The sequence below is a fragment of the Doryrhamphus excisus genome, chromosome 1 (assembly GCF_030265055.1).
Source record: "Doryrhamphus excisus isolate RoL2022-K1 chromosome 1, RoL_Dexc_1.0, whole genome shotgun sequence".
Lineage (NCBI taxonomy): Eukaryota > Metazoa > Chordata > Actinopteri > Syngnathiformes > Syngnathidae > Doryrhamphus > Doryrhamphus excisus.
Genome location: NC_080466.1, coordinates 6,566,030 through 6,593,267, shown reverse-complemented (window position 1 = coordinate 6,593,267; position 27,238 = coordinate 6,566,030). Strand labels below are relative to the sequence as shown.

The 27,238-nt window shown below is 39.7% G+C and overlaps 1 protein-coding gene across 1 annotated transcript; it reads right to left on the bottom strand.

Annotated features, from left to right (window-relative positions):
* Positions 1-25,819, bottom strand: LOC131137408 (uncharacterized). Its single transcript, XM_058085342.1, is given in 5 exon segments — positions 1-102; positions 21,726-21,790; positions 24,895-25,355; positions 25,535-25,604; positions 25,735-25,819. Coding segments are annotated over 5 exon segments (783 nt in total).
* Positions 25,820-27,238: the final 1,419 nt, after the last annotated feature.

Here is a 27,238-nt window from a genome sequence, read left to right as displayed (position 1 = left end):
TCACACCTTCTCTCCTCCCTCTTTGCTACTTGCGCCGGTGGGACGGATGGAGGCTTGGGTGCGCAGCCACACGCCGTTGGCCCAGCGGAAGCGCAGCCTGGTCTAAGAAATGAAAGGTTTAGTACTAACACTACACAATAACACTACAACAATGGCTTAGTGTTTCACTATAGCTGGATCTACTTAGCACCCAGCAACATTATTCTCTGCCTGGGGGAAGAAAAAGTCAAAAGTAATCAGCGGCGGCAGCTCTCAAAAAGTCTGCATTATTAGTGGTAGCGAACGCTCCCTCTTTGCTGCTGTTGTTGATAGAGGTAGCATTCGTTGCTATGGGCTCTGTGAAATCAATTCACCCAGGAAAGAAGTTATATTATTGTTTATAAGTATTATATAAGTATTATATGTTATCATGAATGTGTCTGTTACTACATGGTCACAGCATAGAATAGGTGAATTCCCAGCATTATTACTTGCCTAATGCCCAGCAGTTTTTCAATATTTAGAAGGCACAGAAAAGCGAAAGATGTGTGTCCTTGTCTCACATACGGGTTGTAGATTATGGTAATATAAATTAAAGTAATATAAATTCATGCACAAAGCACCCATATTTGCACATGCCATTAATATCAGCAGGGATGGGCGCCCACATACAATCTGGGGATTTTGCGGCGTCATCACAAAAGGATTCCGGCTCTCCTCTGGACAGACATCCGTCTCAGCTCATCGGGTCAGGAGCAGCAGATTGTCGGGCTGAGTGCCTGTATAGTTTCAATTCAGTCCTGGGCGGAATACCAGCAGTCATGCCACATATCCTTCCAACAAGATTGGACTCAATCACAGAGAGAAATGAACAAATGCCTTGACTGTGTTGTGGATTTTTGCTTGGCAAAAGACTAGTTAAAAACATTAATAAAAAATGTCTTGCAACAGTTTGGCTTTTTTTTTAGAGAGAGAGTTTGGTACAGTGTATATTTTAGCACATATGTCATGCATCATCCGTCACTTCCTGCTTTATTCTGTAGTTGTGTTTTATGTTTGACTTCTTATTCACTGTTTCAGAAGCCGTGGGTTCTGAAGGTGGGCGCAGCAGCGAAGCACATCGTTTTCAGTTTCGGAATTCATCCTGTTAATTAGCCTTACTGCCACACTTTTCATACGCCAAATTATTTCTTTGTACTAGAATGTTTTTCCATGGCTCTACCTTGGACTTCTGATTATGCCATTTGATACTGACCAGGTTTGTTTTGTACTTGAGTTTTCCCTTGGACATTTAACTGCTTTGCGTGCCCAGTTTATTTTGTTATTTTGTTGCTTTCTTAGCCTCCTATCCACCTTACTATATTCCCTTTGGTTTAGTTAGCTTCTTCATACATTTTGTACCACCTTTTGTTTCCTACATAGTTTGTTGTTTAATCTTCTTCTTATTCTACTTTTTTACTCTCTGTGTCTGCACTTTGGGGTCCAACAACAAGTTTAAATGTAACATCATCCGTAGATGTCAGAGTCATGTCAGATGAAAAAGCATTAGGTCTCGGGAATACATCTGCCAAATTTATGGAATTGCAGTGTCATCATCGAGAGGCTGATAATGTTTTTTTTCCAAGCCATTTTTTAAAATCCGTTATGTCAGGGGAAGTTTCACCCGCCACTGCTTCATCTGAGGCCGATTGTGAATGGTATAATTCCATAAACATGATGGATATTTTCACAACTCTGTTTCACCTTCAGTCCATTAGTGCAATAAAAATGACAAACCTTTTGCTGATGATGGAATTTCAGCTGATGTCTGACACCTGACACTGCAATTCCATAAACTTGACAGCTGTGTTCCTCGGCCTTGGTGCTTTTTCATCTGAAGATGTCTACCGTAGCCTGGACGAGTCAAATTTTGTAACTTCCAAGCATAATAACCCCCAAATTTGGCAAAATGCAATGTCCCACTTAAGGATATTGAACTACACTTGTGTAAGAAGTCATTCTGGTCCCTTTTGTGAGGCCTCCCCATTCATTTTACATTGGTTTATTGAATTTTTGAATATGTCCTTGTTGACGAATGTTTGTTTACTGCTGTCAATATGTGTTTACCACACTGGCTTAAGAGTCAATTATACAACTGTAGATGGAGAAACAAAACCCACAACTGTTTCCTACAGCAATCATATGATTCTCTATGTTCTTTATTACTTTTTGTTGCACAAATATCAACAACACCTTTTACCTGATCGACAGCAGACTGATGTTTAGTGCTGAGCTTCAAATAATAATTTTGCAGTCTTCACCGACAAGCTCATCGATTCCGTTTGCAGACCTGCCAACCTCAATTTTATGAGTACAAACACACACACACACACACACACACACACACACACACCCTTGCCACTTTGATATTTTATATTTTTTGTTTTTAGCTTTTGTTTGTATCTTTGTATTTTCTGTCTTTTTAAAGTAGTTTTATTTAATCCTGATATGTTACCAGAAGGAAAAAAAACACAAATGAGAAGAACAAATGAGATCACAAAGAGGTGTGAGAGGAAGCTAATTGTGTCCCACAGGATTAGATTGTACAGGAGATCCTCCAGACTGTACTTGTGTCATGCGTAATTGCTATTTTTGCTTGACAATGCAGGATGTCACACATGTGCACATTGCACTTGAGTTGAATAATAATCCAAGCATACTGTATATTCGCACCTTGAAAGCCATTGTTCACAGATCACCATGTTGTTATACAGGTGGTCCTCGGTGAGTGAGGTCAATTGCTTTCGTTTTGCAGTAGACTGAAGACAACTTCAAATCTGAGACATAGGTTTTATGGGCTGATTAATTTTTGAGGATCATTTCTGTACTTTCTGACAAATTCCACCCAGGAATTCCTACCCATTTTTGCTCATGAAAGGTTTGCATCTTGTGGTGAAGCTATTGTACTTTTGGTGATGTAGCGACGATTTTTGTACAATGGTTGTGATTGATTTTTCATTTTCTCTCACATTCACAACAGTTTGTTTTTCACATAGAGACGGCTCACTGGTTTCCATGTTGTTTTCACCTCGATATGCAGTCACTGCCCAATCTGAAGCTGAGCGTAGACATTCTGTGCAATTTATTGCTATTTATTGAGTAAATAAGGAATTTTGTAGGACACACCTGGCAACACCAATGCTGAATTGTTGCTCTCTGGTCTGCTCCTCATCTCATCAAATAAGATAGTCATGTCCTTGTCCTTCATGCCTACTTTCCTCTTCTGTGAAGAGCTCCACTACTTAGTACAGAGACACGTTTTCATCTAATGATGCAGAGGGAGTAAAGAAAATTTGAACAAGCATGGCTTCATTATAAGAGGCAGGTGCCATAATAAGTAGCTTAAACAAAATCCAATGACACTCTATGACTATGAGGAAAATACCAATTAGGAAACGTGCACTTCTGTTTGAATGGCAGCATTTTACCTAGAAGCGTTGTCATTGATAAGTCAAAATTATTGCAAATGGTCACTAATTACTTAGTGAGAAAACTGTTTAGAAATAGTTAATGAATCCGAGTCGGCTTCGCCAAACCTTATCGGCTTAAGATGAGTGATCGCTAATACTTAAAGCAGTCTTCCTGATACAATACCAAGTACAACATATCAATTGGTCATTGAATTGAGCAAGGCAATATCAGTATCAGTTATCAAAACAAACATTGTCATTTTTGATTAAGGCTGTGAATTTCCAGGCTGTGAGTGAGCAATGTGCTACTTACTAAAATGACCAAGTCCCAAGGATTCTGGAAGATCTAGAAAGTTTTCTGTGCTGGTTATTGTGGGTTTGTTGAAGTGAATGAGTCCTAATATGGTCAAAATGCTGAAAAAAAAAATGGAGAAATGCTCTTTTAGCCAACTTCGGGGCCGCATGTGTAGCAATGTTGTGCGGTCCAATACTGAAGGGATGAAGTGTTGCTCTAGAATTGGTATGACCAATAACAGCCTGAATTTTACTCCATATTGGATCGGAAAGGAAAACAGTGACATCATACATCACTAGTGTGTAGTGTACGTTTGAGCCATTGACTTTCTCAGGGTATTCAATCGATTGCAACTGTGCTGTTCAGGTTGTCTTACAAGACATTTTGCCCCACCCAAGCAGGCTTTACCAGTTCCTGATCAAAGACTAGCTGGGACACACACGAGGCAGACTAGATAGGACAGCTATATAGAGTCTGGGAGTTTGGTGCAACAGCCTGTTTATCCTCTAAAGGAGGCGGCGGGTTCAGAAATGGTTGGCCCTTTAGTGTTGTCAAATTACCATCTTTTGGGTGTACCACCTTTGTTAACATCCCATTCAGATGTGATGATGGTCATAGACCCACCTGAAACCAAGGTGGCTGTGCATTTATTCATGAATAAATGAATATTTTCAAAAAACCTAAACCACTACTCAATTGTTCCTCTTTAGTTTCTCATTAGTTCTTCAGTAAGTACTGTGTTTTCATGTACGTACCTTATTGTAAAGTCAGACTAAGCACACATGATGTGATACACCGAAATGTGTATATACATATACATATACATATACATATACATATATTGTGACAAAAGGGCCAATTCTCACCTCACACACACACATACTCACACAACAGGAAGTTTAATAATAAAAGCCGTCAATATCTTGCCTGATCTGAGACAGTTATTGCCCCTTATCACTTTATTAACAGTGCTATCTATCTATATCTATCCCCCTGCTAAATTCCTGAAATATACTTCTAGTTCCCCCTTACCGTTTCTGGCTTGATTTAATTAAAATGTATTTTTTCCTCATGTGGCTAAAGGAGACCTAAAATTTGACCCTGGTCTAGATCTAAACTGATTCTGTTGGTCTACAAGCGAGGAAAAGAAGGTCTTATGATTCCAGTGAGCAGACATCTTGCAATATGCAAGAGCTTATTTGAAATAGCTAGATATATTTATGACCATCTCGATGGCTACTTAAGATTAAGATCAAGTAGAATGTGTCCAAAATGAGCCGAAGAAGGAGAAGATAGATCAGATCCCAGCACCAAGTCCAAAGGGTAAATGGTAGCAAACACCACCCACAAGCAGACAGCCATGCCTAAAAAATAAACAAATCAAATAAGTTTATGTATCACAGAGTTAAAGACAGGAAAATGTTGGACTAAACATAGAAGATTAAAGTCAAATGTGTGTTCTTAAATACATAGTGCTAATGACTGAAGAAGCGTGGATCTCTCTCTGGAGGACCTGACTAACACTAACATGGCCCAGAGGGACACCTCCACAGTAGATGAAACAACTAACTGTAGATAGTGTTACCTGGATGGAAAGGCCAGGTATTGAGACAACGCAGATCAAGCTGCAGCTTGCCCAGACAACAGATTGCCACCTCATTATAACATAAAAATACACAGCTAAAAACGACAAAAATGAACACATATTTGTATGCCATAGCTCTGGACATATTATATTGCATAGCCTCCACTTTGCTGCAGCAGTCTTTTGTTACTGCCCTGAGGCGTCTCCGTCAGTCACATTGTCAACAGTCATGCTGAGAAATAGATAAAGACAGTCCATTCTCTGCCATTTTTCTTATCAAGGAACAAAATGAAACTTGGATATAACTGAGAGTAGTCAGTTTATTTCTTGTATGGCAGTGTAGATTTACGATCCATAGAAAATGACTCAACACACAGCCATTATTGTCTAAAAAGCTGACAATACAAGTGAGTCCACCTCACAGTCAACATGTCCAAACTGTGTCCAAAGTGTCAGTATTTATTGTGAGTACCATTGCTATCTTAATCCTCTTGGGGCATGGAATTCACCAGAGGATGACACTGGACTCTTCTTCCACTCCTCCATGATGACATCACTGGTGAAGATGGTGGATGTTAGACATTTTGAGCTCTTCTATGTTCAGCTTCAGTATGCCCCAAAGATGCGACCCAGGAGGTCATGCTCTGCTTCAAATCCCGAGTGCTTCAGCACTCATGCAGCCCTAGACCGTGGTGTTGCCATCATGCTTGGCGGGACACAATTATTTTTGAAATCCTTTTCATTTGAGTTGTTACTTTGACATACTATTAGATACAGTCCCTGGTTACATCACAGTTTGAATATGAATTTGAAAATGTTTTACTAAATAAAACATATTGAAATACAAGTTATATGTATAGTGTGTACGTATTGTGTATTGACACGGAGCATTGATGAGAAGTGACATTATATTACATTACCATCACACTGCATGTAGTCAGCCATGGCATGTTTGACATGATAGAGTCAAACGTTCTCCTCCTATTCCGTATGGAAGTGATAAGTGTTTGGCTTCTTATTTTGTATTTCTTTCTCAGTCCATTTAAAAGTCTTTCTTAAGGCTGTTGCTTTCTTTTGTGTCCCTGCAGTGATCCCACAGTTTGCACATTAGAAATTATTTTTCTACATGATCGTATGGCTGAGCTACAAGGCTGTGAAAAGTCTGTAAATTCTTTGATTCTCTGATTACATTAGTAATTTGATTACTTTTGTAAGCTGATTACTTTATTTAAAAAATTTCCTCATTTTTCAAATGTTCCAAATACTTTTGTTTTTGTCACTTTCCTCATATTTCCAATTTTCTCATTTTTTCAAATTTTTCTAATTTTTTCTAGATTTCTTGTTTTTTTATTTTTCTTATTTTTCTCATTTTCCTCATTTTCCTCAATTTTCCACATTTTCACCAAAAGAAATCAAGCTAGCTAAAACGGTGTGTGAGTTGTTTGCCAAAAAAAAATATTTTTTAGCCTCCCACGCTGAAAGACAAAAAATCCAACAAAAAAACTAATTAGCCACAGAGAAAGTTGAGAACTTTGTCTAAAAAATTTGCCATTAATGACGTTTCTACGTGGCCGTATGATAGGGGTGTTATTTCATGTCTACACTACTCGAATAACGGTAAAAAAATTATTTGCAAATTTATAAACAGTTTTTTATGCTCTAACCACGAAAATATTCATCCATCCATCCATTTTCTATACCGCTTATCCTCACCAGGGTCGCGGGTATGCTTTGTGGAAATTCACTTACTGCAGTCAGGTCAGGAACCAATTAACCGCGATAAACGAGAGACGACTGTCATCATATTTGAACGTTTGAAAAAGAATGGTTGGCTAATGCAAGACTAATGGTCCTAGAAGAAAGCAGAAAAAGTGAGCCCACGCAGCAGCTCATTAAAGTTCTGCTGCAAAGGCCTTAAGTTGTGAAATATTTATGGCTCTGATATTTGACAAAGGAGGAATTGTGAAAAGAGCTTTTGCACTTGTACCTGGTGCTTGACAGTGAGAACAGAATACAATGGCAATACAGCTGACTCACTTCGACCTGTGTAATTTGAGTTGAATAGAACTGGTCCTTTAAAGTGAAAGTCTAAGGCTGAGATTGTTTTGCTGCAGTTGCAGTTAATGCAGTAAAAGATGATTTTAAGACATAGTGAAAAAGAACAACTTTCACCGCCTTGAAGCAAGAATTAGAACTCTTGAGTACTTGCTGCAATTGACAAAAGAGCATGATCCAGTGCCATTTGTGGTCACCTGTGTTCTGTTTGTGCAAGAGCGGCACAAGTATGTGTGTGTGTGTGTTGAAAACTCCCATCACCCAACAATATAATTACACTCGCTTTCTTTGGATTTAACACTGCAACACACACCCAATAGTTGACTCACTGATCTTCCGTGCTCTTTTTTTTTTCCCTCATGCACCTGCTCAGATTCCCACCTCCCACACACATACACACATGCACATTTTACCACACGCACAGTGGTAGACACTGCACACCAAACAAGATTGCTCCCATGAAAGCTGTGTGAATGTGTATTGGGTGGTACACTGAATACAAGTGAGAGAAAACTGAAAGCAAAAAAAAAGGAAGATTCTTTGCACTACTTCCTCTAGTTTACTTTTCCAGTCCTCCTCCTCCTCCGTGCTATCACCATTTTTTTGTTTGCTCTCTTGTCTTATCCTCTTTACTTCTGAACATCCTATTTCCAGCTCCGCTCCTTGCCTTTTTCCACTTCACCGTCTCTCCCTCACCCTCCATACATCCTGTTACCACCAGGGAAGAGATTTCATCGAAGAACTCCAAATTTAGTCCCTCTTTTTCTTCCTCCATCCCTCTGTACGCAGGGCGAGGGCCTTACCACAGCCAGACGACACCTTGAAAATACTTTAGAACTGCATGCTAGCCTCCATCTTTGGTCCAAGCCTGCCAAACGATTAGATTTTCTGCCAGAACAGTTTGTCCTAGTTTCCCAGTGAGCTGCTCTTAAAGAGTTGGCTTGAAATGTCATTCCAGTATGTGTAAATGTGTCGATGGATGCACATAGAGTTGTCATTTTATGTCTTTTGTTCCTGAGGACACCACTCACGGGAAGTCAAGGTATCATTTTGTCAATAGATTCTAACTATCTCAAGTATATTAAGTGTATAGTTATATACGTATAGCTATACATGTAAGTGCTACTTGTCAATTAGAGCTTTGTAGATCTCTTTTGTGAGGCGTGTAATTATGACTCCATCTTGTTTTCACCCCTCTCCACTATTCAGTGGGGAACATAAATATTTGATCTCCTGATGTTTTTCTAAGTTTCCTGAGTGGCAGTTGAGTAAATGATAATTGGTTCAATGTGAAGCACCCAAAAAGTATAAATCCAATCCATCCATCCGCATGCTGGAGCCTATCCCAGCTGTCTTCGGGCGAGAGGCGGGGTACACCCTGGACTGGTCGGCAGTCAATCAGAGGGCACATATAGACAAACAACCATTCACACTCACATTCATACCGAATTAACCTAACATGCATGTTTTTGGAATGTGGGAGGAAACCGGAGTACCCAGAGAAAAACCCACGCACGCACAGGGAGAACATGCAAACTCCACACAAAGATGCCCCAGAGGGGAATCGAGCCTGTGTCTCTTGTGTGGCCTATGCACTAACCACTTGTTCACCGTACAACCGCCTTGGCAGTATATATTGGGTAATTACCATGCGTAATGATCCAGCCATGACCCATCATCAGTGGTCTGGTTGAGCCGAGGAGGTTCATATTTAACTCCTCATATTTGGCTCTCAAGTAGACAAAAATCATGCAAAGGCATTAGAAGAAATAAAGATAAGTGGTGTTCTTTGTTGATGGTCTGTCTTTTCTAAATTTGTACATGGAAATCATTAGGATCATCTGCAACATTGACACATCCTGATCTAATCCTCAAACTTTAGTATTCTTCTACATCTCCCACCCCAAACATCGATCAAAACTGGGCCTGTTACAGAACCGGGCGAAGATCAGGTTTTTGACATGTTGTGTAGCGGTAAACAGAAATAATGGATGCCTCGTGTCATGCTGTGTAACAGATTTGCTTCCCATCTCCACACTATCTGTCACATTCTTAGCGAGAATGCAGTCTACTGGAGTTTTGTTTTGGGGGTTTTGGGAGGTGGTTTGAGCTGACACAGTAATTGTTAGGGACTGTAGCAAAACATCGGGAGTGAAATTGGGAAGGTAACTGAACCAGTATGATGAGAACATTGCATGAATAAATGGGAAAAAATAAATGTGGCCATGACTCAAATTCACACCGTAGAAGCCAGCAGCAACTATAATGATGCTAGGTTTTGACCCTGCCACAGAGGTATTCATTCAACAATATTGACATTTCAACTGAGACCATATAGAGATGAAAGAAATACATAATACTTGCTTGGGTTCTTGGTATGTTATCCCCCTAAGACGCTGCCCCACCGTGCCATTTAAATATATTGTCTGAAAAACACAGGGGTATGTTTGTTGGACCTTTTTTAAATTAGTTTGTCGACCTCCATGGGCCTGCTTGCAGGCCCCCCAGTTCTGATTGGCTGAGTACAGCAAAACTTTTCAACAAGATAAGTTGCACCTACAGGGGCTGACTGAGGTGGAGGACATCTCTGGTAAATCATTTTGCTTGAGTTTGATATTTTATTTATTTTGTTTCGCTCGGAAAGGAATCACTAACTCAAAGCTATTAGCAGTTATCATAAGTCAGGCCATTTCATGATTCCAATCAGTATTGTTGTGTTGTGGATGAAGAGTCTTGAACCAGTCATGATGTGCTATATATATCACTATATTGACAGTTACTATGGTACCCATTATGTCATTGTATGGTCATATCACCTCGTACTTCGGTATTATTAAAAAAAAAACAAAAAAAGCCTTAAACTGTATTATGGAAAGCAGGAAGTGAACAAATGTAACAGTTACTGATTGTAAAAGAGGGGTAGGATTTAATAAGCTTTGCTTCTTCCTACTCCTTTTGGACATGTGGAACTGTGAACTGATTATGTGATGCACACAATTGTAATCTGATGCATGTTCAAATGAAATAAAACCATTACCATTACAAACAACCATTCACACTCACATTCATACCTATGGACAATTTGGAGTCACCAATTAACCTAGCATGTTTTTGGAATGTGGGAGGAAGCTGGAGTCCAAGGAGAAAACCCATGCATGCACGGGGAGAAACTTCACATGCAAACTCCACACAGAGAGGGCCGAAGGTGGAATTGAACTCGGGTCTCCTAGCTGTGAGGCCTGTGTGCTAACCACTCGGGCTGCTGTGCAGCCTCAAATGTAAAATAATTCAGAAAAAAATGTGTGATGCCTCAATTGGCTCGCATTGGTGAGTTAAAATAAATACATAGTTACTGTAAACTAATCACAGTGTCATAAAAAAATAACCACCTTTGCTTTACTACATGTTACCATGGATGCAAACTTGAATGATGAAATAAAAATAAACTCTGACCTTTGAGAAGAACAATATCAATGGTCCCGAAACACACTTGAACCTTCAAACGCGCAAATGCTCGCCTTCAGAGACACACACTGATAAATTACATATGCAATAGTGGAGATAAAGAAGAACTGCTTTGTGTTTATTCATTCATTCACCACCACCACCACAATACTGCAGCAGCATAAAGAAATTTCCCAACATCCCCATGCCTGACCTTCAGCATTATTAAGAAGCCTGCTTTATTCCTGACACTCTCGCAGCTCTTCCTCCAAAGAAAGCCATTCATCCATTTTCCAATAACTTATCCCCCCCCAGGCAATTATGTCTGTTCTTCTGCCACCTCTCCGCTTTTCAATAAAGTGTTCATAAATGGGGGGGATCAAAGATCTGAATCAAGGAAGTGAGTCTGAAAAGATGGCTACGAGAGTGAGGAAATGAAACCTAGCATGTGAGTGAGTGAGAAATAGCACCGTTAAGACAAGTGTGAAGATAGCAAGAATTTTTTTTGGGGGGGGGGGGGTTAAAGAAAAGCAATTGGGGAGCAGGGCTTGGTGAGAATTTGATGCAAATACATTGAGCTCAGCTGGTCCGACAGGAAAAATATAAAAAATATTGTGCAACATGATTTTAAAAAAATAATCATTTGGTCACATAATTCCCAATAATGTTCATAAAATTATCTAATCTTTAACTAACACAAGAGTGAAATACGACAAAGATAAAGAACACATGTGATTTCAACGATCTAATTATTTTGTCAAATGTCAAGTGACAGCCATTCTCTCAATGCAATTTTCTTCAACATGAAATCACAATAGCTGAGCGTCATTAAATTAAAGGAAAGAGCTCATTGTGTAAGGGCATGGATATACACACACACAGTTTGTTTCTGAGTTATAGCACATATGTTTGCTGTTTCCATGACGATTGTGTGAATGGAAAAACCAACACACTAGTTACAGAGCCCAAGTCATCTAAAATTAAACCTGCTTGCATCTGTACAGGAAGCACAGGCATTTCACTTGTGTGAATACAGAGTTTGGCTTCCTCCCACATTCCAAAAACATCCATGTTATGTTAGTTAATTGGTGACTCAAACTTGTAACCATGAGTGTAAACAGTTGTTTGTCAATATGTAGTGACCAGTCCAGACTGTTACCCAAATTCACCTGATGAGGAACAGAGGTATCAATATCAACGGAAAATCAATCAATGAATGTGTTTTGTACAACGCAAAACAATGCTTAAATTGTGTGCAATTCAATAAGGGGACAATTCAATTTCAAATAAAGAAGAAAATATGCGGCTTGGTCAGTAAAGGTGAGTATTACATTTTTTAGGTCCAAAATTTCTTGGTTCTGAAATACCTGACTAAACAAACTGCACCAAGAGGTAATTATTACAATGAACCAAGGAATGCTAATGTTAGCACTCTTGTGTTTGAGGACGTACTCACTCTCGGTCACACTCGGTCTAGTACTGTGCTGGACTTATGTCCCATTACTTGTATATAGCTTTAATACTTTATTTATTTCCAGTCTTATTTTGAGTTAAGAAGAAATCAAATCCAATCAAAGATCTTGGAATTGTTCTTGCACATCCCTTGTCCCTTGTTGCTGTTGGTTTCACTATGAAAATTATGACAATTTATTTAATAATGTTGAATATAGAAGTAGTCATTGTTTTAGTTTTTAGTACTTACTTTCATTATTGAAGTATTTAATTTACTAGTCTGCACCTTGCATGTAACATGTAAAAAAAAACATTGTTTTTGGACAAAATGTATAACTTGGGACTGGGACCATTTGAAAATGATGATATGTATTTCTTGTGTTGGCTCTCAACGAAGGCAGTCGCATCTTTTCCCTCTGCTCTTCCTTATCTTTCCTCCTTTGTGTCCATATCTCATTTAGTCCTGTCTCATACTTCTAAGACCACTCTTTCCGCATTGCTCTCCAAATCTAAATCATGGAATTGATCAACTGGTCTCTCCACGCAACTGACAAAATCTCCTTGATGATACAATACAATACAATTCCAACACTCGGGACAGTAGGAAATGTTCTAAGCCAAAGATCTAAGAATGAGAATCTGTAGATTTACACAAGTTGACAGTCTGTTGCAGAAGATTTTAAAGAACTGCAGGTTGCAAGATCATCAGTTCAAATTTAAGTACAATTGACGTAGATTTTTCACTACTTTAGTGCCATACTGAAAATTTGTTTCCAGGAACAACCCAGGAATCAACAAATTTCTGGAACATCAGTGGCACTGTCCACAGTGAAGTCTCTTAGTCTATTAAAATGGTGCTTGCCAAGAAAGAAGCCCTTGCACCTATGACCCTCAACTGTATGTACTATGTAGTGACAGTACTGTAGTGTAAATCGGTAAAATCTTATTGTAGGTACTGTCTGTGTGATATAAGGCTTGAAAACAATCCAGCATGAGGGGTTTTTTTTGGTTATCCTGCCTTAATACCACCTCCACATGAGTCATAACAGGACTGCACTTTCAATGCTTAAACAACAGCAGAAGGATGGCTTTGAAATCGTGCAAACAGCTAAGGCTTACTGACAAATGAACAGCACACTCACAATGTGAACACTGCTAAGACAATGTATCAGGGAGCTATCGTTGTATTGTCTCCCTGTCTCTCTCTTTCTCTGTTTATTTCACTGTGCTGCTATTGCACTGTCTCTTCTATATGATTAAGTGGAGTTGCCAGCACTCACCAGTGTCCGTCATAGCAAGCAGGGGACGCAGGGGTTGTGGGCATTGTCATTTTGACCAGCTCTCTGGTCACTTGTTCCTAACAAAAACAGAGTTCTGGCTCCAGCCATCCCTTCATCGTCTTCTGCTTATCCAAGGTCGGGTCATGAGGGCAGCTGCCTAAGCAGGTAAGCCCACACTTCCCTCCCACGGCGACTTCGTCCAGCTCCTGCTGGCTGATTTCAAGGTGTTCCCAGGCCAATTGAGAGACCTAGTCTCTCCAATGTGTCCTGAGTGTTCCTCATAAGATGTACCCTGATTGTTCCCAATAGCCTCCTGGAAACACTCGCATCAAGCATGCCCAAACCAAATAACAAGAATGGTAGAGCTACTTATTACTAGTCCTCCTGATTTTTTTTGTTCTGGTTTGGAGAGGGTTTTTTTTGTCATTTTTGGAGCAAAGATCCAAATGTGCAAAATGTATAATCTAGCAATTTTTCAACTGATCTTAAAGGGGACCTATTATGCTCATTTTTTGACCGTTTGTATTGCTTTGTGGACTCCTAGAGCAGTTACACACAATAACCTGCACAGAAAACGATCTAGATCTTCCAGAATCTGCACCTACTCCAGCTGTATTTCTTTGGATCTTGGATCAAAAAACAAAAAGGCAAAGGACTTACTGATTGCCTTAGAAATAAATAAATAATAACAGAACGCCAGCAACACCATCCAAGTTGTAGAAGACTTGTTTCAGTACCAAAAAAAGCAGTTGCATTTGAAGTGCTCGTTCTCAATGAATATTTTTTTCATTAATTAACTCATCCTGATTAATTCCCCAGCTGCCTGTCTCACTCTTTAATTTCATGTCTTGCTTAGATATTAGCATGGCGTGTATTTAGGAGGAGCACTCCATTGTTTCTTGATCTAGCGGGCCGATCATCCAATCCATCAATCTATCACCTGTCTGTCCATCCGTTTGTCAGTCTATATCTGCAGTGTCCAGTGATCTTTTCATTTTGTTCTGTCTGTCCGTCCATTTATTTGTCTGTTCAACCGTCTTTTGATCAGTCAGTCCGTGCATGCATCTCTCATTTGTTCCGACTGTCTTTTTGTTCCCCCATCTACATCAGCATCTTTCTACCCATCCCCTTCAATATGTCTGCCAGTATATCTCTACAAATCTCTCAATCAATTTATTAAAATGGACGTCTCTATCCAAGCTATCTTTCTGTCCATTTCCCTATCTGCCTGTCCTTCCATCTGTCCATCCATCCAGCTCTTGATCTGTCTGTTCCTCTGTCTATGCAACTCTCTCTCCATCTGCCGATCTCAATCTATAATCAATCTATATATATATTTCTCTTTCCATCAGCATCTATCTGTATGTCTGTCCATCTGTGTCCTGAGCTATCTATTGTCCATTTATCCATTTGTCTGTCCATCCGTCCATCTCTTTATCCATCTGTCCATCTATCCACGCATCTGTCTGTATGTCCATCAGTCTCTTCATGTGTCTATTTATCTCTTGCGCAATCACTCATCTAGTCATTCAATGGATCTATCTACCCATCAGTCTGACTGTCCAGCCATGTGTCATCTGTTTTATCACCTGTCTCTGTCTATTGATCTATCTGTTCATCCATTGATCATGCATCTATCCATCCATCTGTTTGTCTTTCCATTTCAACGTCTATCTTTTGATCTGTCCAGCCATTCAGCTATCCGTGCATCAATCTGTTGATATGTCCACTTATTCATCTGTCTGTCGTCAAAGGTTAACGCTAATTGCTGTATGTAAGAATAGAGCTCATCAGTGTAACTTGGTACTAAATGCAAAGTATCGAGCGGGGCGCCATTAGACCACAGCTTCATGATGATGTAACTAAAGGACATAATTCTTCCCCAGATGGAATATGATACACATACATCAATACTCAAATACACTTTTCCTAAGTGCAGCAATTCATATTTTCTATCTGGCACTAGGCTTTTTCCGGTGAGTTTCGGCATCTCGGGTACTTACAAACACAAACACAGTAACGTCGCTTTCATGTCTCTCTCTAGTCTCTTCCTGCGCTGCTCAAGTGCCTTGTGATTGCTACCACTGAGCTGGATTGAGAGTTCAAAGCCCTGCATATGTGCATTAGCACAAGTGCTCATCTGTTTGGGATGCAGGTTCTCACACTTACACACACGCACACACGCATATAGAAGAGACGCAGCAAGTGAATGAGTCGTTAATGCAACATCTTCTGAAGGATCTGCGGCTGCATGTGCTCAACCCAGCGGAAGCTTCTGGAAGAAGGCTGAAGCGTGGGCGGGACGAAACCATAGATGTTTTTGCTTGGACTTTCAAATATCTACTTGACCTTTTAATCTTTACTCACGAGTAACATTCTTTTTAAGTTTGTAACAATAGTCTGAGTTGTAACAATATTCAATACAGCCTATTCATGTTTGCAAACAGCCCCTTAAAATGGTTATAAATTACATTCATCAATGCAAGCAAGTTGATAGATACACCGTAGAAGAGTTCTCTTTTTCTATGTCCTTAAGGGATGGTCTTTAACTTCCCCCACATTGCCCAAACACAAACAGCGGTTGCCTCATTAGTGGAACAGATGAATGGGGAAATGTGAAATATTGTGCCAGATTGATCCTCATTATTCAATTGCTTTTCCATTTTGGTCTGGGAATCACTTATGAGAAGAGAAGAGGATTATGGGAGAGGCTGAGAAAGTAAAGTGTGCCAGCAGATATCAGGGGAATCCTAGAATAAATTAAGCACACAAACACAAACTGACCCTCCAAGTTCCCATGTCATCTGCTACCACAAAGTCCAGCTGGTCAGACCTAAAATGGTCCATCTCAAGCAAAGAAAGTGTTCCAGTGACTTGTCCATGAACAACAGAAGCACTCTGGCAAAAAAAAAAAACGACAATTATAATCTTCATATGAACAAGTATGAAGACAACAAGAACAACACTGTTGCTTAATATCAAAAAGTCAAAAATAGCAAACCAACAATGTTGCACGAGAAACCAAATTTTCTGTTTCTTGTATACTCGTGAGAACTACCTCAATATACTGAACTCAAGTTTCATCCACACATGTCTATGTGGAGTTGTATGCTTAAGTGGGTTGTGACTGGGAACACTGGCTTCCTCTCAAAGGCCGAAAAAACATGCATGTTAGGTTAACTGGACGTGTACATGTCCATAGGTGTGAATGCGAGTGTGAATGGTTTTTGTGCCATTTGTGACTGACTGGTGACTTACTTCAAAGTGTTAACCCCCCATCCCCTCAAAAATATATTTCTGGCAGAAGTAGCTATGAAAAATCATATTTAGAGGTGCCTTGGCATAATAATGTCCCAACTAACGGGTGTTTTTTTTTTTAGATGTGAGCCCTCTCTCCGTTTATTTTTGCATTCAACTGCAAGCTAACATTTGAGTTCCAGCTGCTATTCCAGCTGTCAATGTGATGAATGTCCCTGAAGTCGAGTGCTGTGCTAGAATTAGCATCGAAGAAGCAAAGGAAATATTTTCAAAACCTCAGTAAAACAGACGTACATTCAGTGGTGGTTCTAGCGATGGATCGTACGGGCAATTGCCCAGTGCGGCAGAGGGGGAAAGAAAAAAAATCGATTTACTAATGCTCAGCGTTCACCAAATCCTCATCGAGTCAGAACATAGCAGACAGGCGCCCTCTACAGGCGTGATACACATGCCTCCAAACGTGATCATATGTCCATCATGTGATGTGGAAGAAACCAAGCAAGTTTTGCAAGGGGTGTGTGCCACAGCATCGATCCCCCCAGGGCGTCATTCAAGCCAGAACCACAACTGCGTACATTATAGTAATCTGATTTATGTTGTTAATGTGTTAAATGTGTTATATTGCATTTCTGTGTATTATAGAGAGTTTGTATAATTGTTAAGTGGTAGTGTTGTTATTAACAGTTGGATTCGGTCATTTACTGTAAATCCCCACTAAAGGCTCAGCTACGAAATGCGCTGCCCAGCACTGATTTTATAGTAGTTTATGGTAAGATGACCTTTGTGGTCCTGAGGACCTTAGTTGTGAGTGTTTAAAAAAAAAACGTAATCGACAGTGTTGCTGCCTAACATTGCCAATAAGTCTAAAATTATATTGTATAGCAGATGTATTTTTTAACATGAGGTTATGTAAATATGCAAGTTTTTACAAGGTTAAACCGCCCCACAAATATTTTTGTATAAATATGTTTATATATATATATATATTTATATATATATATATATATATATATATATATATATATATATATATATATATATATATATATATATATATATATATATATATATATATATATATATATATATATATATTTCAGGCCAAACTTACTTTTATTGACTCATTTAAATCCAGCCATCCACTTTCTGTGCCGCTTATCCTCACTAAGGTTGCGGGGTACTCATTTAAAGGGGGGGGGAAATAACAAAATATTGAATTTTTCCCACAATTTTGGTAATCTCACATTTTTGTCTTTAATGTCAAATGTCTGAATAGTTCTGAATATCTGATAATATTTGATAACAGAACATTTTGAATTGTACTGTTGTTGAAGTAATTTTTAATTATAATTGGCTTTTTACTATTCAATCATTATTTAGGCACGGCAATTAATGATTTGTAATAACAAGTGATGACTTCAAACTACAGTACAGTAGGAAAGTACAACAGATTCATAGCGCATTTCCTGTACAAGATCACTAATCATTATTGTTCTGTGAGGTCATTAATTTCTTTTAATTCTTACATGAATGTGTATTTTGATTTAGCCATAGATTTCAAATCTGTGATCTTTCGATGATGAAACAACATCTCTTTGGAAGGCCTTTATTTGTTTTACTTGGTCAATTTGCATGCTTTACTTCAGAGTACAGCAATTTGGCCGTTGCACATTGGTGGTGGGACTTTTGTTGCTTTAATAATGACAATATTTATGCTGTTTTCCTGTGATTTCAAACACCATCATTAGAGGTTCTAGCCACGGGTAAGACAACCCGTTGTGTCACACACTTTCATTTAAACCAGAATTGCTCTCTGGCTTTATTTGCACACAACTGCCACCCTTCCATTGGCTGCTTCACCACCCCCTGTTGAGTATGACTCCATAGGCTGGAAAATATGCTACTTTTCAATACTGTGTTCCTCAAAACACAAAAACATTCATTTTTGTCCTTGTGCATTTTAGAAAAGTGGTGTTTATCGATATGACACGTGGATGATTTTTATTTATTTTTTTAGAAAAGCACATCTCGGCAGCATAATCAATATATTATTATAGGCTACCTGTAAGGTTTGGACAGCATAATCATCAGTGTTTGAAACTCAAATAATAATTTGTCCAAAAGAGAAGCAGCTACAAAAAGCAGTGAGGGAAATAGAGTGAGAGAGGAGAAAAGAATACATCAAACATAGCTTGTTTGCTGTTGTGCATTGTCTTATGTTTTGCACTGTCCCAGCTGGCAGGAAAAATAGATGTGTTGCTGAAAACCTCCAATGGTAAAAAAATAAATAAATAAACAAACATTAGCATCATAAAGCAACGCTTGACACATTCTGTTTTCTGTTTCATTTGGCAATGATGGTCAACAATTCTCAAGCGAAAATTGAGGATTTGGATCTGCTTTTTTGTTTTAGTGAATGAAAAGAGACCAACTGGTGACAGACTGTAGGCGGACAATCTCAGTCTGCATCCAGCACCACTCTTGTTTTTCACACTTATTATTTGCATAGGGAAGGAATATATTTGAATGACAATGTCTGTCTGATTGAATTCAACACTAAAATGAAACTTACCATTTTTTAAGCAGTATATGACTGTTTACACATGTATAATAATTAATATTGGTAATAATAATACTTAATATTGGTAATAACACATAAACAAGTGAATTAATTTCTTTCAGGCTGACTATGTGCTGTATAATAAAACTAATATCAAGTCCTGACCCAAAAGCAGTGGTGGGCGGTGCTTTTGGTATCTGGGCCCTAAATTTGAACTCAAACGCCCAGAATTTTCCTCGGCAGACACTGTGAGGGCCAATAATGTTAAAGAGCAACTGCACTTTTTTGGAATTTTGCCCATCATTCCCAATCACTATGTGAAACATAAAGCGCAAGAAAACAAGTTAATATTAGCAAGCTAGGAACGAACGTCATAGAAAATATCTATTTTGATGCTGAACCCCTCACAAAAAACCTTGAAAAAATGCTGTGTCCATTTACATAACTGATGTTTATAATAACCAAGTACAGTGATATTAGAATTGTAGCAGTTAACATGAAAACTAACATGACACGTCGCTAATCGTTAGTCTCAGTGTCATTCACAGATGGAAGAGTGGATGCCTAGCTTTCCATTTCGCTACAAAGACTCAACAAGATGCTCGTTTTCCATTAGCATTTTTTACCTGAGAACTGGAACACACGTTTTGTGCTGGAAGACACAGCCATCCCAAGGAGAATGGACATCGTAAGTGTTGTTGCTGCTGTTGACACTAAGGATCGACCGATACATCGGCCGGGCCGATGTTTGCGTTCTTTACTTGAATCGGTATCGGCCAATACAGGCGTGGGTTCGCCGATATATTTTTCGGAACTTTCATGAACCTCACTCTGAGAAATGTTTTATATATCTTACTAAATTGTGTCAGTGTGATGTGTTTGTATGTGGAGGCGGGCGGGGGGTGTGTGTGTGTGTGTGAATGCATGTACGAGTGGCACCATCACAAGCGTCTGAGCATGTGCAAAACCCATCACACTCTTGTACAAGTTGGCCACACCCACATTTCAAAGTAGACTGAACTATGTCATTAGTTGGGAGGATCAAAACCAAACATTTCTAGTTGTCTCAACTTTTTGGCAAAATTTAGTTGACCTGACGCACTAAAATAAGTTGACGGAACTAAAAGCTAACATTTTTTTTTACAGTGTTAAAAGTAAAATGTAGCTCTGTTTTCTATTAGATGCTCAGCTGATTACACAGGATTTTATGCTAACACAACATGAGATAATAATGTAATGTAACGTAATGATGTCCTGGCTGGTCCACCATGAATTGTCGCGACAACAACAGTGACACTATTCTCCTTATTCTTATTTTCCTTCTCCAAGCCAGTATATCATCAAAACGATTTTCAAGCCGTTGTTTTTCTAAAGCCAGATTTTCCCATATTGTGACTTTAAGAGAGTCACACTTGCGAAACAAAATTTAACTTTCATGAACCTCACTCTGTACGCTTGTTATTAACGATGCACTGAGAGAATCAGGAATAGGATGCAGAGGGAATATAGTGTCCATGCAAACACACTGTGCACACACACGCACACGTACACTCAAACATCACCAAGTGTGACGTGTTTGAAGTGTTTAATGCTGCAGATTATCATGACACACACACACACACACACACTAACATAATGTGTTGAGCCCACAATATGCGCCAGCTCCTCAGGAGTGGGCCCATCTGTGACATTTGGAAAGGGCAAGAGAAGTAACACACACACACACACACATTCACCCAGCTTTGACCTCGGTGCCATCAACTGTCAGCATGCACCCCTCAACACAGGAGCTCAATACCCAGATTAACATCAGGAGGATTAAATGACACCCACAGGGTTTGGACAGGACACAGTCGTTTTTGTCATTTTTACCAAGCCGGAAGTATGGATAGATTAGATTGATTAGATAGATTAGATAGTTTGGATGGATGGATGGATGGATGGATGGATCACTGCTTGCACCATTCCTTTACTACCCATACTGTCTTACATATGTTGTAGAAGCTTCCCCAGCCACCTCCCGGCAAGCAGGCTTGCTCTGAAATCCTTTATTGGCACTTCCTCCTTCTAAATGGTCTGATTTAGCCAAAGATCGCCACCTTTGGATCATGATAGCACATTAGACCTTTTTATGCCTCCTCCATAAATCATGCTTCTTACAGTGACCTTTTTTTTTTTTTACTTTATCGAGCGTGTGAAATTGAGATCATGCCGCAGCCAGGCTGTGCTTTTATTCTGGAAGGTTAGCAGAGGATCTCCACCTCTGAGACCCAGGCCAGTGGAGCAGGTTGGGCTCTTTTTTTTTTTTTTTGCCTCTGTCGGGCTGTCTGAGTGGATGTTGCTCCTTTGTGACCTCTGATTCACTCACCCGGCTGCAGCTGTGCACACGATGCTGTGCTACTGCCACCTGCTGGACAATCAACTTCAAGGAACCTGAATACAGACATACACTTTGTGTTAGGCTCCTAGTTGAAATACAAGTCATTAATTCATTTTCTCCTGTTTATCCTGTTTGGAGCCTATTCCAGTTGGCAGTCAATCACAAGGCACATATTGACAAACACCCATTCACACTCACATTCACACCTATGAATCATTTTTGTTCCCTTCTTAACCCAACATGCTGCTTTTGGGATGGAGGAGAAAGCCAGAGTAGCTGGATAGAAGCCATGCATAGGAAGAACATACAAACACCCAACGGAGATTCGAACCTTCAATTGTTCCCTAAAGAAAACTACAACAAAAATACAAATATTGTTAATGAATATACCTTTCTTACATTGTTAATTAAAACGGTCCATTATTATCTTTATAAAGGCAGATTTTTCTTGCATCTCATGAGATTCATTTGCAGTACATTTTGTTCTACTATATCTACTTTCCTGTTTTCATCAATACATCAGCACACATAATTCACATTCTGTATGTATGAATTCAATTGGAAAAGGAGTTTAGACTAATTTCCTTATTTCTAATTAAGCAAAACTGGATAGTCTAGTCAATAGTGGGTTGTAAGCCATTCCCTGTTGTAAAATTACAATACCCTCATTCCTTAAGCCAAGTCCATAATGAGCACTTTGTGGAAAAACTTAAACCTCTCCGGCCTATAGTGCACAGACTCCGGATCACACACAATGAATATTTTTTGGCACAAATTACAACACAAACTATGAGCCAGCGAGAAGTCATCAGTTCCCTACAGCCTGGTTTCAAGGGAGCTTGTTACAAGTCACGGCTTGTGAAAGGTATAGTTACTAAAAAGATATTGGCACCAGCAACATAGTTTTATATACAGTACACACCTGGGATAGGCTCCAGCACCCCCGCGACCCTTGTGAGGATAAGCGGTATAAAAAAAAGTGAATGAATGAATGACCCCTAGTGACAAGTGTAGAATACGTCATATAATTCACAGCATCTTTGAATGCATCTTCTGAATGTGTGTATTTTCTTTTTTGTATTTTAGTTCATTTTGCTGTTTGTATGCTGAAATGCTTAATTTAGGTAAACCATACACAAAATTAGCTTCAGTATGCTTAAAAAAAAAACTGATAATAGGTTATAGCTAGTCAAACACAAAACAGCACAATTTATTATGAATATATTTTTACAGTAACTGTGATAGATTTGTAGTGCAAAGGGGGAAGGGACAATGACAATTTTTTTCTTCATATTATTTAAACTGCATTTAAAATGGGCTTAATAACTGTTATAGTTATGTAATAGAGTTTAGAGCAGGGGTGTCCAAACTTCTTCCCCAGGGGGCTACATACTGAAATCAAAGGATGTGAGGGCACGTTGATATTTGTATTTTGATTTTTTTTTTAAATTTGTTGTATAAAGGTTAAACAAAGCACACAGTATAATTAAAGACAAGCTTTGTGTCAATATTTTTTTAACAGTGTAGTCAATAATCAAGCCTTTTCTCTTTACAAAGTGCCTTTAGCTCAGATTTCAATATTTTTGTTGGGGTTTATGTTTAATTATATTTTTAGCATGTCCAGTAACAAACAAGCTGCTGGGCGCAAATTCAGTGCTTCTTAAATAGTGGTGCTGGGCCCCCTGGGGGGGACACGGTGAGAAGCAGAGAGGACTTTCACTATTAGTGTAGACCTGCCAACATGTATGAATTTGTCATACTCAATATGCAATTTAACTCTTAAATACACTTGAATGCTTCATTGCACTCCATTTAATTGCATTTCGCTGGTTTCAGTTTTGAGTTCAGTCTATATATAGATAAATAAATACACATGATCAGTTTTTTAATAGTATTTCAAATCGAGGGGCGTCTTCTGTAACGGGTCGGACTGTTGTCTGGCCTCGGACCTGTTTGCCTTGGGAGACCCTACCAGGGACATATAGCCCCAGACAGCTCCTGGAATGACTTGGGCACTCAAACCCTTCGACCACAATAAGGTAGTGATTCACGGAGGAGAATCAAAGCACACGACTTGTTAATGTTGTGCAAGGACTTCGCCATCGCCCGGTCAAAGGGGAGTAATGTCATCCACTGATTGAGCCTCAGAGCATCTTCATGCATATATGGCTCTTTTACACTGATCTTACCAACATACAGTTTGCTTCCAATTATTGACGGAATACATTAATTAAATAGACACCATTTTCAGTGTGTAAATGTGAATAGAAAACAACCTATCCTCTTGGGTGTTTACATGCTGCTGTGTCCATTTTGGCTTTCATTGAAGCCCAGTTTTACTGACAGATTACTCACACACATACAAACCATTACATATCTGCTTCTAATTGAAAGTTGTCGCTTTCTAACCTCCTCTATGTGGAATCACATGAGTTGACTGCAGTTTCCAGACCCTTGACTCCTCTCAAGCTGGTAATATCCCAACCCCCCCCCCAACGCTAACTCATACGCACAGGAACACATTTGTGTTTGTGCACACCTGCTAACAAATGGCAAATTGTAGCTGTGAAACACAAAATGAACATTCAACCTCAACGGTTGAATAAAGAGGGCTCACTGACGCAGAAAATAAATGGAATTCACTCCCTGCTTTTGGTTACATCATCGCTCTAATTGGCTGCGCTTGTATCTTGACTTGCACAAGTTGTTGTGGCCCAAAAGTGACTGCAATAAAATAATGAGGATGAGCGATCCAAGGCAGAATAATTAATGTTTGCCACTTCATAATTCTTAGTATTCTCTGATGTCTAAATGGTCTGTCTCCCTCACTCTTACACTCAGGCTCTGCAGTGGCTTAACAATGTTTCATTCATTATGAATTAGACCCTGAATTAGGCTGCATACACTTAATCATTCTTGTGGGCTCGCTTCTTGGCCTGACCTGCCGAATAACATTAATTTAGTATTCTGGGAATGCTAATTAGTTTTATGATCTAGATGAACATGTGAAAGTTGGCAGAACAGATGGGTGCCTGCTTATCTCTTATCTATCTGCATCCTAAATTGTTTCTGCAGTACTACTCAAAGAGGTAGTACTGGGTACAAAATAGTCCCTTATGTCAGCACCAGACTGTGGTAGTATAAAGACAGAGTTAACTTCGGCCAGCATTCTTCCTGAAGCTGTCTGTTAGCTGACCTTCATGGACTACTCGACAGGTCATACCTTCAAAGGAGTTCTTGATCAAGTTGACCAGTTTGGTTGGCACTCTGTATTGGCGAAGCAGCTTCCAGAGGGTTTTACAGTCCACGCTGTCGAAAACCTCCTCGTAGTTGACGATGATGCGCAAGGTAGCAATCTGTAGCGATCTGGTCAATACACAATTTGTTCAGAAGCCAGCCTGCTGCTCTCGCAGGAGGGGGTCGATTGCACCTTTGATCCTCTCAAGTAGGATCATGTTGAAGACCTTCACTGGTACTGACAGGCGGGTTATTCCTCTGTACTTGGCGCAGTTGCTGAGGTCTCCTTTTTTGGGTCGCTTGATGAGGTTGCCCTCCTTACAGTCTGCTGGAACATATTTTTCTTCCCATACAACATCTCTATGGTGGTCTCCGCTCCTTCTGTTGGTGTCACTTGGGGCATATTACTACTACTTCCTGAGAGGTTGACGCAAGTGTCCACTTAACTTTCTGTCACTGGTTCTGGTTGGTGACCTCTTTTAGGACTTGGTACTTGTTGGTGAGAGGCAGTCTGAATTCTTCTCTGGTTGTGGTATCATAGTATGATGCTGACGATGTACTTCAGCCTCTTCGTTGTTGCCCCCATGCAGTTCTTCCTGGCTACCAGCCGGTGGTGGTCAGATACGACGTCTGAATTACGACGTCATCCTGAATTTCTCATGCAGATGTTGTAGTTCTGGAAAGTGTAGTTCAGGGAAAGTGAGACCAGATTCTTTGCACAGAAGTCTGCAAATCTTTTGTTGTTCTCGTCATTACTCACAATCTGTGTCTCCGTCATCACTTCCTTTTGTCCGGTCCGATCTTGGCTTTGAGGTCGTGGTTGAGGTCTCTAGGTACTTGGCCATGATGTCGTAAAATTGGTCCTTGACCTCTTCATGACTGTCGTTGGTTGGGGTGTAGCACTAGATAATGTTCATCTTGATCTTCTTCTTCTTTGTTCTGAATGATGCTGCTATTATTCTTGATCCATGTGCCTATCAGAGCTTGCTGTGCAGGTCCTGATAATGTGAATGTGAGTGTGATGCCTTCTGTGTCATCGTCTTGGCAAGAATACATCAACATTTCTCCAGTGAGCAGGCTTCTTTTTCATTGTAGCTCTTCATTTCTCTGGCTACGTGCGCTGAGGTTTTTTTCCCATCTCACATCCTCACATTCCATGTTCTGACATTGATGGTCCTAGTCAATACAAGGTGGGGTCGGCCTTGTAGCTTCCATAGACTTGTGGCTTTCACTACAGTGCATCATATATACTCTTGATCAGGGCCCTTCCTCTCTCAGGGTAGTAGTCTCATGGTCTGTTGTTGGCGTTTCTTTAGCATGCCAGGTTTTCATGAGGTGGGTTTGCTCCAGCTTTCTCATCAGGACTTGGGAGCAGCCACACGTTATTAACTATTAACTGAGCATCAAGGCAGATGGCTTTGGAAGGATGAGGTTACATCTGTTGCCAAAGGTCTGGGACCCGGAAAAATTATTTCCTTATTTGAAAGGACCCCTATCAGTCACAAGCACTTACAAAATCATTGTTCTACCGCTTAACTAACCTGCAGAAGTTGTGCAGTTTTTGCAGCTTCTTCTCCTATACAAGCCATGGCTAGCAATGGAGGTGAAGAGGACTGTAAGGCAAAAACCCAGCAACACGGCCTCTATCTGCCAGTGCCCTACAAAATGTTTTGTTAAAATAAAGTATTTTGGTAACTTGGAAGTAGCAACAATGACCAACAAGACATGCTTTTTTACGTTTATATATCATATAGCATTATCAAACCCTCTGCCAAATTATCTATGACTGGATATATACTGTATGCAGGAACTGAGGTGTAATTTTTTAAAAGCCCTCTTCCCCTTACTCCCCTACTGCTCTCAGTGGCTCATATTCCACTTTCTGCTACTTGAGCATGCTCAGCTCTCTATTTGCTTTTAGTGACCTGGATAGTCGGTGGCCTCACGTCACCTGTTCTCTCACCTCATTACACAGCAGCGGAGTCAGGCAGTCAGTAAACTAGTAGCCCCTGCAGCTTGGAACACTCAGTCTCACTGCAGTATCATGAAGTTATGGCTGGTTGGGTCTTCCTGTCAGGACATGTTTGCGAGCCATGATGCGAGATGTCATCATTTTTATTGATTGACATACAGACACAATAATATTGAGTGCATATAGGCACTTCATAAAATCCTGGACTTCATGCTTCAGACTCAAACGATCTGTTGAATTTACTCCACCCCAGGCCATCTACTATAGGTACGCCCATTCCGTTGTAATTGGT